This window comes from Bos grunniens, chromosome 5, assembly GCF_055505025.1.
Source record: "Bos grunniens cultivar Pamir isolate PY7600 chromosome 5, Bosgru_T2T1.0, whole genome shotgun sequence".
Taxonomy (NCBI): Eukaryota; Metazoa; Chordata; class Mammalia; order Artiodactyla; family Bovidae; genus Bos; species Bos grunniens.
The window spans coordinates 102,260,239-102,274,524 of record NC_141169.1 but is presented as its reverse complement, the minus strand read 5'-3'; the positions used below and the strand labels follow the sequence as shown (position 1 = coordinate 102,274,524).

The 14,286-nt window shown below is 41.8% G+C and overlaps 2 protein-coding genes across 4 annotated transcripts in view; one reads left to right on the top strand and one right to left on the bottom strand.

Annotated features, from left to right (window-relative positions):
- The window catches only part of RIMKLB (ribosomal modification protein rimK like family member B), a 135,080-nt gene that overhangs the window by 13,423 nt on the left and 107,371 nt on the right, over positions 1 to 14,286 (top strand). The gene's annotated exons all lie outside the window — the stretch shown is intronic.
- On the bottom strand, positions 2,790 to 13,957 carry AICDA (activation induced cytidine deaminase). Of its 2 annotated transcripts, XM_086402074.1 has the most exons (5): positions 13,792 to 13,957; positions 8,420 to 8,567; positions 5,484 to 5,757; positions 5,098 to 5,213; positions 2,790 to 4,295 (listed from the first exon to the last, which is right to left on the bottom strand). In XM_086402074.1, exons 1-5 carry the CDS (start codon positions 13,797 to 13,799, stop codon positions 4,242 to 4,244), a joined length of 600 nt encoding a protein of 199 aa, XP_086258200.1. In that variant the 5' UTR covers positions 13,800 to 13,957; the 3' UTR covers positions 2,790 to 4,241. The 2 variants fall into 2 exon arrangements, with proteins under 2 accessions (XP_086258200.1, XP_086258199.1); XM_086402073.1 differs by lacking the exon at positions 2,790 to 4,295 and having other exon boundaries at positions 4,840 to 5,213; positions 13,792 to 13,885.

Genomic DNA, 14,286 nt, shown 5'->3' with positions numbered 1-14,286 from the left:
TGGCTCAGTGGTAAAGAATTCACCCGCCAATGCAGGAGACTCAGGAGACTTGGGTGCCATCCATGGGTCGGGAAGATCCCCTCGTGGAGAAAATGGAAACCCACTCCAGTATTTTCACCTGGGAAATCCCATGGACAGAAGAGCCTGGTGGGCTGCAGTCCTATTGTGCTCAGTCATGTCTGACTCTTTGTGACCCCACAGACTGGAGTGGGTTGCCATTTCCTTCTCCAGGGGATCTTCCTGACTCAGGGATCGAAACTGTGTCTCCTGTATCTCCTGCATTGAAAGGCAGATTCTTTACCACTAGTGCCACCTGGGAAGCCTGAAGAGGAGAGGGGGCCCTGAAATACCGGGTGGTTAGTTTTTATGGGCTGAGTAGTTTCCTGGGCTGATAAGTGGGAGGAACATTCTAACCAGCTTGGAGGAAGGGTGGGGATTTTTCAGAATGGAGCCACCACCCACTTTTTGGCCTTTTTGGCCCTGAACTGTCCTGGCCCCTGTGGGTGTGTCATTTAGAGGATAATGAATTATAATTATTGTTTAATGAGACTCAAGATCTACTGAAAGTTAAATCTAGTTGGTTCTAAGCAGTTTATGTTAATGGTTGTGTCCTGCCCCCTTCCTTCTGGTCTCCAAATCTATTTGTTTTTAGTTCAAGATAATATGCATTCAAATATAATATAAAGAATCCTACATTAAATATTGGCATTTCAAGCTGAAAGTTTTAAGAGAATTTGAGTCTCTACACAGTGTTGAGATGTTTGGAATACTTAACTTTTATTTTACCTTTTTATAGGTTTAATTTGTTAGATTTCTTTGCAACAGGTTTCAGTAGTTGAGACTCATGGACTTAGGTGCTGTGTGGCAAGTGGGGTCTTCCTGGACCAAGGATCAAATCCGTGTCTCCTGCATTGGCAGGTGGACTCTGGACCACTGGACCATCAGGGAAGTCCCTAGGTTTCTGTCTTCTGAACAGAAAATGGCAATGCTATTCACTAAAATAGTGCCAGCTTTGTGTAATCCTCTAACTTCATACGAAAAATATATGAAAAGTTAACATCATACCCATTTTACAGATAGGAAAGTAAAACTTTACAAAGGTTAAATACTTTGCCCACTGTTGCAGGGAGTCAGAACTCTGGATTTATCTGTTTTGGAAGTGGACTTATACAATACTTGGTATTTTATATCTGGTGTCTTTCACTTCGCATAGTGTTTTGAAGGATATATTGCAGGATATGTGTGTGTGTGTATCTGTCACTGTCATTCTGACTCTTTTCGGTCCCATGAACTGTAGCTGGTCAGGCTCCTCTGTCCATGAGATTCTCCAGGCAAGAATACTGGAGTGGGTTGCCATGCCCTCCTCCAGAGGAATCTTCCCAACCCAAGGATCAAACCCAGGTCTTCCACATTGCAGGCGTATTCTTTACCATCTGAGCCACCAAGGAAGCCCAAGAATACCTGAGTGGGTAGCCTATCCGTTCTCCAGGGGATCTTTCTGACCCGGGACTCACACCGGGGTTTCCTGCATTGCAGGTGGATTCTTTATCAGCTGAGCTACCAGGGAAGCCCTTCCACTTTTAGGCTACTATCAGTAATGCTGCTAGAATATTCATGTGCAAGTTTTTGTTTGAACCTTTGTTGTTAGTTCTCTTGGGTGTGTGCCAAGGAGTGGAATTGCTGTGTCATACAGTAATTTCGTACTGACTTTTGAGGAACCACCAAACTTTTTAATGTAATTTCATACTGACTTTTGAGGAACTACCAAACTTTTTAATAGTGGTTACACAATTTTACATTTCCTCTAGCCAATATATGGTTCTAATTTCTCCACATTCGCACCAACAATGGTTATTTTTTTAGTTTGTTTGTTTACACCCATCATAGTAACTATAAGTGGTATCTCATTGTGGTTTTCATTTGCATTTCCCTCATGACTAAGGATGTTGAGAATCTTTTCATCTGCTTACTAGAGGTCTGTTAATCTTCCTTGGAGAAATGTATCGGCATTTTTTTTTTTTTTTATGGAGCCACACAGCAGGTGGGATCTTAGTTCCCAAACAGGGATGGAACCCGAACCCCCTGCATTGGGAGCGCTGAGTCTTAACCACTGGACTGCCCAGAAGTCCCTAAATTAGGTTGTGTATATTCTGGATACTAGGCTCTAATCAGATAATATCTGTAAATTTTTTCCTCAGTCTGAGTTTGAAACCGAATCCTCATAAAACAGAGTTCCTCTGCTGAATTTATGATTAACATCTCTATCTAAAATTTTGTTCCCCTCTTGTCCCACTCCCGTTCCCCTCAGGATTGAGTCCTATCAAAAGGAAGACTGAAAAGGACATGCCCAGGAAAGGCCCCGCTGTGTTCCCTGTTTCTTACTTGTAGAAAAAATCTTTAGTATCTTAGGCTTTCCCTGAGTTCTGAAGAGCAGACTTATGCAGGCATGAATTAGGAACTTTCTCAGACTTAGGTATTTGATAAACTTTGAATTAATTTGTGTGTGTGTGTGATCCATATTCAGTCTTTTGTCGATGGATATCCACTTGTTCCAGCATCATTTGCTGAGAATACTGTTCTTTCTCTACTGAATGGTCCCGGCACCCTTGTCAGAACTCAGTTGAACATAGATGTGTGCACTTGTTCTTGGACTCCGAAGTCTATTCCATCATACGGACTTTTCTGTAGTTTAACTTTTTAAAAATCACCTTTGGAATTACTTTGGTTTGACCTTTTATCTCCAAAGATCCAAAATTATCGTTTATTCAGCTGATTGAGCCAGAATCAAATTTGCTGTGGGAAAAATTTACTAAAAAAATCAAGAAAATGGATTTCATAGCAATGTTAATACAATGTTAGACTATGTTACAATTATATGGTTTACTATTAGCATTTCCAAAGGTATAAATGTATGAGACATTACAAATCCATTTTAACAAAACAAAAAGGAAAATTATGATAAAAATGAGACACTGCATACCATAAACATATAATATGAATACATGAATAAGGATTTTTAATATTTAATTCTTTCACAAATTATGTACAATAAGAGTAAAACAGTACAATTATGCATTCAAGTTTTTTTCTTTTTTTGCTTTCAACTTTTCCTGTAGATCTGTTTATCTGCATTGCAAGGGTTGCTAGGTAATAGTTGTGTTATGGTTATTCTGAATATTTTTCTGACAGTCCATGATAGTTATTAGGAACAAATAACCAGTTTGTGCTGTGGTGGATCATTCCATTTTAATGGATAAAACACTATTTCCTTGCAATGCTCTGTCGTCCTTCTCTCTCAAATACTGTCTTCTGTCACAGTCTCTTATATTGTCACATCTTTGAGAGAAGGGACCCATACATGCAAAAAAAAGGGAAAAAATCTTGACCTGGTTGACTTTGCTGAGGTTCAGAGAGAATGGACTTTTTTCTTTTCTCAACATTCAAGCAACTCCCTTCCAAGTGTTCACTAGTTACGTGGGAAATATGTGTTTGCACAATTAAGATTCTAAAAGGATCTTTTTGCTGATTTGTTACCTGAGGTATCAATTCACTTGTAGCATGTCTTTTCCACAGCCCTCAAATTCATTTTAAGCTCCTTTATTATACAGCATCCTAACGGTGATCATGCATATTCCGTGCCAAGAAAAAATTAGTATGTACAAACATTAAAATCAGGCTTCAGACAATTAAACACAGAACACATGCTTGGATATTAATGCTTTGAATAGACAGCTTGGGGTTGCAGTCACCCAGGTTCTCTCATTAGGTTCTGTGGATCACAGGGTGGCAAGTTTGTTCACTTGAAAGTGAACCCCAAAGGAAAAGAGTAGAAAAATCTATCGTTAATACCGTTAGAAAACGCAGAACAAGAATCAAATAATTAAAAATACTGGTCATAAAACCTCTGATCCTCTCACCATGCTCCTCAGCATTAACCTCTTGCTTTCTCTGCTTAAAAGTCAAGAGTACTGACATAGGGGTTCCCAGGCCCTGCAGTTCTGCCATTTCCCAGTAGGGGGCGACGTTACATTGAAAAACTGAACCAGTGTTCTGGCATTAACCCTGGTGGGTCTGTGTTCCTTCTCTTTTCAAGACAGTTTTTTTTAAAAAGTCCTCTATGAATACTTTTTTTCTAAACTCAAAGTGAGAGTTGAAGAACAGCAGAATTCTTCAAAGATAGTTCTTTTACCCTACTATCTTCACAGATACTTCTTTGTATGTGACATTCTTGAAGGTTGGTATCAAAGTCCCAAAGTACGAAATGCATCCCGCAAGTCATCAACCTCGTAGAGTGGCTGTGGAGAAAGACAGTGGGTGACTTTGTAATTTTTGTGTTAATTTTTTCTTTTTAAAATTTATATCTTTTGGTTGCACCGCATCTGGGATCTTAGCTCCCCGACCAGGGGTCGAACCCATGTCCCCTGCCCCAGAAGCTCAGAGTCTTAACCACTGGACCACCAGGGACGTTCCCATTAATATTTTTTAAGAAAAGAAGGAGAGAGGGAGAGGAAAGAGAAAGAGAGGAAGAAATTTTCCTAGGAGTAAAATGGATTCTGAGGAGAGTCTAAGTTAAAGATGTGAGTGAGGAAAAGAGAGGGGAGGGGATTAGGGTGGGGAAGAGGGGAAGGGAAAGGAATCTTACTAGAAGGCTGGTGCTTGGGCTAAGTCGTGTCTGACTCTTTGCGACCCTATGGACTGTAGCCCACCAGGCTCCTCTGTCCGTGGGATTTCCCAGCAAGAATACTGGAGTGGGTTGCCATGCCCTCCTCCAGGGGATCTTCCCAACCCAGGGAACGAACCTGAATCTTTTTTGTCTTCTGGATTGGCTGGCGTGTTCTTTACCACTAGCACCACCTGGGAAACCCCAGAGGGCTAGTAGAGGGCTTTGAATTGTGAAACAACATTAGAGCAAACTCAGTTGTAGGAGAAATGACAACAAAAACAGAGAAGAGAAAGTTTTCATCAGGAAAAATAAGGGGAGAATGATAAACACACACAAACACACACGCGGAAATGTAGGAAATATAAGTAGTGCCAGGGATAGATAACTTTGGAGAGAGAAAGAAAATGAGAAGCAAAGAAAGCCCCCTCACTTACCAAAAGGATGCGTCGAAGCTGTCTAGACAGACGAACCGAATTTTCATGCAGTCCCTCCCAGGCTTTGAAAGTTCTTTCATGATTTTCCACAAAAGTATTCCAGCAATAAAAATAATCTATTTGAAAATTTAAAAAGGAGAGGGGAGGGGATGGGTCAGAGCTCAAATCATGAGGAAAGAAAGAAAACCCTGCCACCCCCTCCCCCAAAGTCTTGGGTCCACCGATTCTTTTCCTCCAATTCTCCTTGACAGCTTTCAGCCCCAAAGGCGAGTTAGGACTTTGGGGGCGAGTTAGAATTCTGCCCGCTCTCTCCTCTCACCCTGGCTTTTCCCAATCTGAATGGCCAGTCCTGCTCTGGAGAGCCGGGCCGAAAGTTCCCCGTGCACCTTTGAACGTCATGATGGCGATCTGGACTCCAGCGCGGTGCAGCCGCCGCAGCCCCTCTGGCTCGGCCTTGCGCTCCTTGTCGCAGAAGTAGAGGCGCGCCGTGAAGATCCGCAGGCTCAGGTTGGGGTACCCCCGCAAGAAGTCGGCCACGTGCCGCGCACAGTCGTAGCAGGGGCTCCAAGACGTGAACCAGGTGACGCGGTAGCACCGCCCAGGGTCCAGATCCCAGTCAGAGATGTAGCGGAGGAAGAGCAACTCCACGTGGCATCCGGCCTGGGGAGAGAGCAGAGACTCGGGATGGTGACCGACCTTGACTGTCCTGCTGGTAGCTTCATCGTCATTAATTTGTGTCCCTCCCAGCGGTCAGCCTTTTTGGCGTGTCTGTCTTTGGTTTTGTCCGAGGTTACAGAAAGGCTAAGCAGCTGCCCGAAAGGACATAATGATGAGTGGTGATCCTAAACTCTTTGCACTTTTGGCTTTGGGAAGGGAAAAGGGTGCAGATTTTCTGTGGAACAGTGGGAGGATGGAATGAGTTGAGTGGGTCAAGTAGCATCACACCATCTCAGATTTAATTTTGTTTGTGAAGTTGCTTTTCCTTCCTTGGAGAGGAAGAAACGGCTTGGAAGTGCTGTTGATGTAACCGTTGTGAAAATACACTGGACTCCACTACACCAAGTGGAGAATAAAAAGTTAGGGTTAGGAGAGTCTGAGACTGACAAGTGGGTGTTGTAAAAGAGGTAGTAGGCACTGGTTGTGGTTTAAGAACAATTAAATACAGGGGTCCCTTGTTTTATTGTGCTTGGCTATATTGGACTTTGCAGATACTTTGTGTTCTGAAGGTTTGTGGCAACCCTGGTGTCATTTTTTCCAGCAGCATCCACTCACTTTGTGTCTCTGTGTCGCAGTTCGTGATTCTTGCAAATTTCAAACTTTTCATTATTATGGTTATCTGTGGTCAGTGATCTTTGTTACTAGTATGACTCATTGAAGGCTTAGATGATAGCAATTTTTAGCATTAAGCTTTAAAATTAAGATATACACTTTTTGTTTTAGATATAATTGTATTGCATACTTAAAAGAACTGTAGTATAGTGTAAACATATAACTTTTGTATGTACTAGGGCTTCCTTGGTGGCTCACATGGTAAAGAATCTGCCTGCAATGGGGGAGATCCAGGTTTGATCCCTGGATCGGGAAGATCCCCTGGAGAAGGCATGGTAACCCACTCCAGTATTCTTGCCTGGAGAATTCTATGGACTAGAGGAGCCTGGCAGGCTATAGTCCATGGGGTCACAAAGGGTCAGACAGGATTGAAAAACTAGCACTTTCAGGAAACCCCCAAATTTGACTCACTTTATTGCAATATTCTCTATTGCAATATGCTTTATTGCCATGTTCTGGAATCAAATTTACAAAATCTCCGAGGTGTGCCTGTAATGAGTTTGCTCTTTGTATGACCCCCATGATTGTAATAGTAATCACCACAGTGAGATATAGCAAGTCCACTTCATAGTGCAGAGAAGTCATTGCTCCCAGAATCTGAAGACCTAAGTTCCATAAGTCACCCAACTCTTAGATCTTCTGATTCCTCATAAGTTAAATGGAGTTTTGTTGTGAAGACTCAGAGAGAGAGAAGGAAAGGAACACAAAAGCTTTCTATGTTTAGAATGTGTCTTATCACCAAATAGGGAAAAGATTAGAAGCTAAAACAATTGCAGTGGGACAATGAACACAACACAAATAGAGGCCAAGAAAAGTGAGATATGTCAGTGTCATTCTGCCCAGGGATTCTTCCCTACGTTTCCACCAAGACCACATGTCAACTGCATGTTATGTAAACTCTTCTGGATTTTGGTGATGAAGTCTCTTGAAAATGTAATTCTCTCATCTTCTAGGTTTTTTTTTTTTTAATGCTAGATGTGTTATTGCTCAGTTGGTGAAGAATCTGTATGGAATGTAGGAGACCTGAGTTCAATCCCTGGGTTGGGAAGATTCCCTGGAAAAGGAAATGGCAAGTATTCTTGCCCACTCCAGTATTCTTGCCTGGAGAATCCTATGGACAGAGGAGCCTGGCAGGCTACAGTCCATGGGGTCCCAAGAGTTGGAGACAACTGAGCAACTAAACCACCACTGCTGCCATATTATTGAGAAGCAGTTTTTATTATTTATCTATTCATGGCCTCTCGTTGCAGAACATGAGCTCTTGGGTGCGAGGGTTCAGTAGTTGCAGCATGAAAGCTCAGTAGTTGTGGCACGTGGGCTTAGCTGCTCCAGGGCATGTGAAATCTTCCTGCACCAGGGATCGAACCTGTGTCCCCTGCACTGGCAGGCAGATTCTTCTCCACTGTGCCCCAGGGAAATCCTGATCTTCTAGTTTTAATTCATGGCTTCCCTGAATTTTCTGAGGGTCACTATGATGAATGTACTTACTGGCTTATGATCTAGGTGAGCAGGAAGGAATAGAAATCATTTGAAAGATAGAACTGAGTCATTAATTTTTCCTAATTCTTCTTCCTTCATTATTTAAAATTCCAAAGCCACAATTTGTTTTTCCACGTTTACAGTTCAGCTTAAATGAGCTGATAAGATTCCCCCAAATAAAAAATCTCTTTCTTTTGGTTTCTTCCTTAATCTGAAAAGCAATTTGGATGCTGGGGAAAGGAGAGGAAGGTTTGGGGCAGTGATTCTTAGCACTGAAACAAAGTGTGGCCTTGATGTGCCCAGCAGGATTCGGGAGGATGTTAAATGACCGCCTTTGGAACCTGTCTATTGTGGGTGCAGAGACATATAAAAGAGAAAAGATATCTCAGAAATCTAATGGAGACAAATGAACCAGGCTGAGTAGCATCATCAGCAGGTGGCTATAAAAGTGCCCTCAGTGTAGCTGCTTGGGAAGCAGGCATTAATTAATTAATAGCAAGATATTAATTGATACCTTGTTTCGAAGGTGCCCGAAGTCCAGTGAGAAGGAGGTGGGACTGTCCCGCCGCTTCACCACGTAGCACAAGTAGGTCTCATGGCGGCCCTTAGCCCAGCGCACGTTTTTGAACTGGTAAAGAAACTGTCTCTGCTTCATCAAGAGGCTGTGGGTGAGAGAGGAGGGAGGAGATGCAGCCTTCTTGGCTTTCCATCAGCTTTTAAAGAAAAATCTGTAATACTTGGGCCAAACCAGAGGAGACGCTCTTGCTTCCTTATGCTGGATGCCTAAGACTTAGTGCACTTCAGATCCACTACAAACCCCTTTTCATGCTTGTACTTAAGACCAGTTGAGACAGCAAGAACCCCAAAGCGATCCATGCTCACAGGACAGGCTCCACCCATGGCTGCCTTCTAGATGTTGATAACTTGGAATTACAGACGTCTTTCCCAGTTTCATCTTTTCAGGTTTTCACTCCATTATTAGTCATGTCTGACTCTTTGCTACCCCACGGACTATAGCCCGCCAGGCTTCTCTGTCTATGTCAAGAATACTGGAGTGGATTGCCATTCCCTTCTCCATGGAATCTTCCTGACCCAGGGATCGAACTTCTGTTATCTCCTGCATTGGCAGGTGGATTCTTCACCACTGAGCCACCAGGGAGGCCCCAACCTCTACCTAAATGTCCAACATAGATCTCAGAGTCTAAGTGGTCAAAACAATATTCCCAAATTGCCCTGTCCTGACTTCCCTCTCCTATCCTACCAACTTGCCATCCCAAGTATGCAGTCTAGAAGCTTGGAATCATTTTTGATTCTCCTTCACTCATATTTAATTAATTAATCATCTAAATTTATTGAGTCAAACTTTCCAATATTTCTGGGAGTGTCCCTGCTCTGTTCTCTCGGTTCTGTGCTTCAATCCAATCCCTAATCTTTCTTTTTATCACATTGTCCTGATCTCTTAACTGATCTCTCTGCCTGTAGTCCCTTCAAAATAAGTTTCCATGAGGTGCCCTAGAGATCTCAGAAAATCTAGAATAAACTCCAAACTCGTTAATTGTGGTAAAGCTTTTACAATTGGACACATCTACATTTCTAGCCTTGTTTCCTAGTATTTCTTTTTTCTCCCATCATTTCACCCCCTTCCTTACCCCTGTAGCAGGCCCCCTGGCACTAGTCTTTAGTTTTCTTTCCAGCCGTCTTGCTGGAATACATCTCCTGACTGAATCCTTACTACCCCCACTGTGCAAAAACCTACCCCCCCTTCAAAGCCTAACATCAATTTCAGCTCTTCTAGGAAGACCTCTCTCAACTGCCACTATCCCCTCTTTCTAGGCAAAATTGAACATTAACAGCAACAAAAAAGACCCTCCTGAAGTTTCCTGCTGTTCTCCACTCATCCCTATCAAAGAATTCAACTTTTGTTATCAATTGATTGCTACATCTGTCCCCCTCAGATGTAGAATGTGGATTAGAATTTCTGTGCTTTGAGTCAGGAAGTGACACTTTTTGAGTCATATGTTAAAAGTGTGAAAGGTATTTGACCATTCTCAACTTGAATATTACAAAAAAGTCGAAAGTGAAAAATTTTTTAATGTTAAAGAATTAAAGTTTAAAATACCAATTATCTAGTGATAATTAGACATGGGGCTTCTCTGGTGGCTCAGATGGTAAAGAACCTGCCTGCACCGTGGGACACCCTGGTTCGATCCTTGGGTTGGGAAGATCCTCTGGAGAAGGAAATGGCAACCCCCTCCAGTATTCTTGCCTGGAAAATCCCATGGACAGAGGAGCCTGGTGGGCTACAGTCCATAGGATCACAAAGAGCTGGTCACATGACCAGCTTAATATACTTATGTTTTTCCTTCTAGTCTTTTTATGCATATGTATTTACAAGATTTGAGTTAGGCTGATCTCATGTATAAATTCACAATATAATCTAAATATTTTGCCATGTTCTTCCCACACCGGGGATGGGGGTCAGGGACAGATTGCTTTTTGTTTTTCGGCACAGTGTCTTGCATGTTATAAGCACTAAATTTTAGAGTTGAATTTGTAGAAATAACTCTCTGCCAACACAAGTTCCTTTGTAGTGTGAACATAGCACAAGCTATACAGTGTGTGTGTGTGTGTTAGTCCCTTAGCTGTGTCCGACACTTTGTGACCCCATGAACTGTAGCCCAATGTGGTTGATAACCAAAGCATCAGTAGTGAGTGTCCCTGGTTTTTGTCCTTTTGTGTTTTTCAGCAAATTTATCTACCAGTAGAGATAACGCTGCCACCTAGTGGCATTGAGCAGAAGTGCAGACAACTTGTCAAAGTCATGATCTAGGCAGTAATTTGAATACGGTTTGCTTGCAAGAGAATTGAAACTTATTTCAATTTTTTTTTTTTTTTACATTGAGGTTTCCAGGTGGTACCGTATAGAATCTCCCTGCCAATGCAGGAGGATCGGGTTTGATCCCTGGGTTGGGAAGATCCCCTGGAGAAGGAAATGGCAACCCACTCCAGTATTCTTGCCTGGGAAATCCCATGGACAAAGGAGCCTGATGGGCTCCATAGCATTGCAAAGAGTCAGGCATGACTGAGCGACTGAGCACACACACACATAATTTACATACTTCACCCATTTAAAATTCACAATTCTGTGAATATTGTCAGATGTAAACACCTAAAACTGCTGCAACTATCAGTGTACAGAACATTTTTAGGGTACCCCTCCCCCCAAGTTTTCTCATCCATCTCTTCAGTAGGTTCTTTTTCTCCCTCCCAGGCAACCACTAATCTGTAACTATAATTATGGTTTATTTTCTAGAATTTTATTTTAAGTATACATTATCACCTCATTTGTGTCTGACTTCTTTTATTAAGTATGTTATGACTTTGACATTCATCCATGGTGTTGCATGTATCAGTAGAGTTTGTTCTTTTGTCCTGCAAAGCAATATTCCATTGCTTCCATACTGCACATTTCGTATATTCACTCACCTGTTGATGGACATTTGGATTGTTTCCATTTGAGGGTTGTGAATAAAGCTTCTACACCCACTTTTGTATGGACATGTTGGTTATTGATACTTTGATAGTGAAATACATGAGATAGACCCAGAAGTCAACTTCCCAAGTATCACCCTTAGTAAATCAGTAAGCAAGGACCAGAGATTTTTAAAGGTGTTGTAATTTGAATGTTTTTCTCACACACATGAAGCTTATTGGAAATCTTTTTGGGGGGGGAGTGTGGGGAGGTGGGGTGCTGTGCCACATGACATGTGAGATCTTAATTCCCCAACCAGGGATCAAACCCATGCCTCCTACAGTGGAAGCGTGGTGTCTTAACCACTGGATTACCAGGGAAGTCCCTGGAATCCACTTTAAATCCTGAGGCAGAGAATTAGATGTATCACCAGTGTCTACATTACATATACAAAACAATATACAAATTAGTCAATCAAATTTTTATAATTAAAAATTCACATTTAACAGGAATCCAAAATGAATGTTAACAAAGATCTAATAATCACTGGCTTTATTCTAAAGTGATAATAATTTACTATGGTAAAACCACCACAGCACTACCTCTGTTACTATTACTATTGTTAATTAACATAACCACCCTCAGCATACTACATAAACCGAATACATAGTAGATGCATAATAAGTACTGGAGAGGAAGAAAAAAAAATTCTGTCCTTTGGGCCCAGTTTTAAATTAGGCATCATCTCTTACCAATAAATTCCTTTTGCATTTAACCTGTCCTCCTGGGCTGTGTGGATGAGAAGTGGGGGAGGGGTACAATATCATGCATTGCAGGTGGTATTGGCAGGGGGTTCCCGTAGGAGGAAAAAGTGTCCTGGGAGTATAAGGAAGGATAGGACACAGATTAAGGAATTCAAATGGCCTTCTACCCCCACATGAAAATACAATTTCCATCAGAAGTTACCAGTCACAGTGAATTGAATTGCATGCCTGTGACCTTGTTAAATATCTTTAATTATAGCTGGGGGCCTAGTTCCAGCACCCTATTCTCTGGTTTCTCTCTCTCTCTTTTAAGAAATATTTATTTATTTGGCTGCACCTGGTCTTATTTGTGGGATCTAGTTCCCCCACCAGGGACTGAGCACAGGCCCCCCGCATTGGGAGTGTGGTGTCTTAGCCACTGACACACCAGGGAAGTCTTCTTTGGTGTCTCTTAAGGATGCAGAGGACTCAGTAGAGACTGTCTGTAAGGCCCACAGGTTGACAGCTGTGCCAGACAGCTGTGTGCCCTGAAGCGGAACGCTGGCTGCATCCCCAGCAATGCAAACCAGAGACAGATGGGTTAAAAGTAATCGTGACCGAGTCATCCTTTCCTGCTGCGTGCCATCAGTACTGTGCTCTGCAGATAGTATTTTCCTTAATGAAAATCACAGTATTTCCCTTTTTCTCCTGTTGAATTTCATCCTCTCTCCTTCTTTGACTCTCTCTGAATTTCAACTCTGATTTTACTGTTGCTTTGCATTTCATTATTTACAAGTATCTCCATTGAGCCTTTTTCCTCTCATACCACAGATTAGTTTTCACTGTAAACTGAGCTGACGTGTGATATTTTGCCCTCAGGTTTCTGAAGGACATTTAATCCACCATTAAGATTCTACATTGAGATTGAAGTATATGGATTAGGTGTAAATTTGCATACATTTGCAGTAGAAATAGATTAAGTTCTATGGTAATAACAATTGTCATAAACTTCATGTGAAGACATCATCAAAATTTTAGAGTATGCATTAAAGAAGTAAGTTAAGTCATGTCTGAAGAAATGGAAAGACTAGGTAAAGAGTAAAAATGCCATTAACTGCCTCTTTGGCCTATAATATTAAGGAAGTTTTTTCAGTTGAATTCATCTCCTTGTCACAGACATAGTGACTGACCTTCAAGCAAATACTTTTGAATACTGGCATTTAGAAAATAATTTCTTGACTATGTAATTATTCAATAAAGTCTCCATAGTCAAGTTTTTCTTCAAGAGGTTCTACAGTTGAATGTTTACAGAATTATTACCATTACCACTACTGTTTTTAGTACAGTATTGCCATGACCTTTTCATGATTTGAGTCTCTTTGCCTGATTAATATTACTACCATAAACTATCCTAACTGCAAGGACCAGTCAATGCATGGTGCATAAAAGTACTTTCGAGTATGGAAAGAAAAAAAGAGAGAGATAATTGGGCGGAAAGCATGTAAGATCTGAACAGAAGATGAGACAGATCCAGAAAAATAACTGTGCATCTTGACCAGGCAGATCCTGTGAGTCAGTGTTAGGGGAGAAAGGGAAAGTTTGCACATCTTATTACTCAGATTTGCTCTGAGAGGAAAGCCAGAGCAACTACCCACAAGCAGACTGCTTTACCTGTCCATGGTGGAATCCAGTTTGTCTTTCTTGGCTCCCTGAAGATCTTAGGAAGAAAAGCTTGCCTCCAGCACTTCTGCTGCACTGGCTGACAAGGCACCGGTCTCACACATTCAAATTTGAACTCAGCCCTTTTGGCTCCTCCCCCCAGCAGCATCACCACCAACAGGTACCCCATACCCCAGCAGGCTTCCTCCTGTTTGGGTCCACTGGAGGTGGGTGGGGTTTTCATAGGCAAAAAATCACAGAGAGAAAATGACTGCGGGCCACTCTGCCTAATGTATAGGTTCCTTTAGTTCTGCTTCTTTAAAAATGCAGTCTACCCTCCACAGGTAGTAAAGATCAGGAGACAGGAGGAGTAGACAGTTTGTATATTGTAATCCTGGTAAAAAAAAAAGATACCTTTATTCATTTATTTATTTCTTGGCTGTGCCTCAAGGCTTGTGGGAATCTTAGTTTTCTGACCAGGGATTGAATCGAGGCCATAGCAGTGAA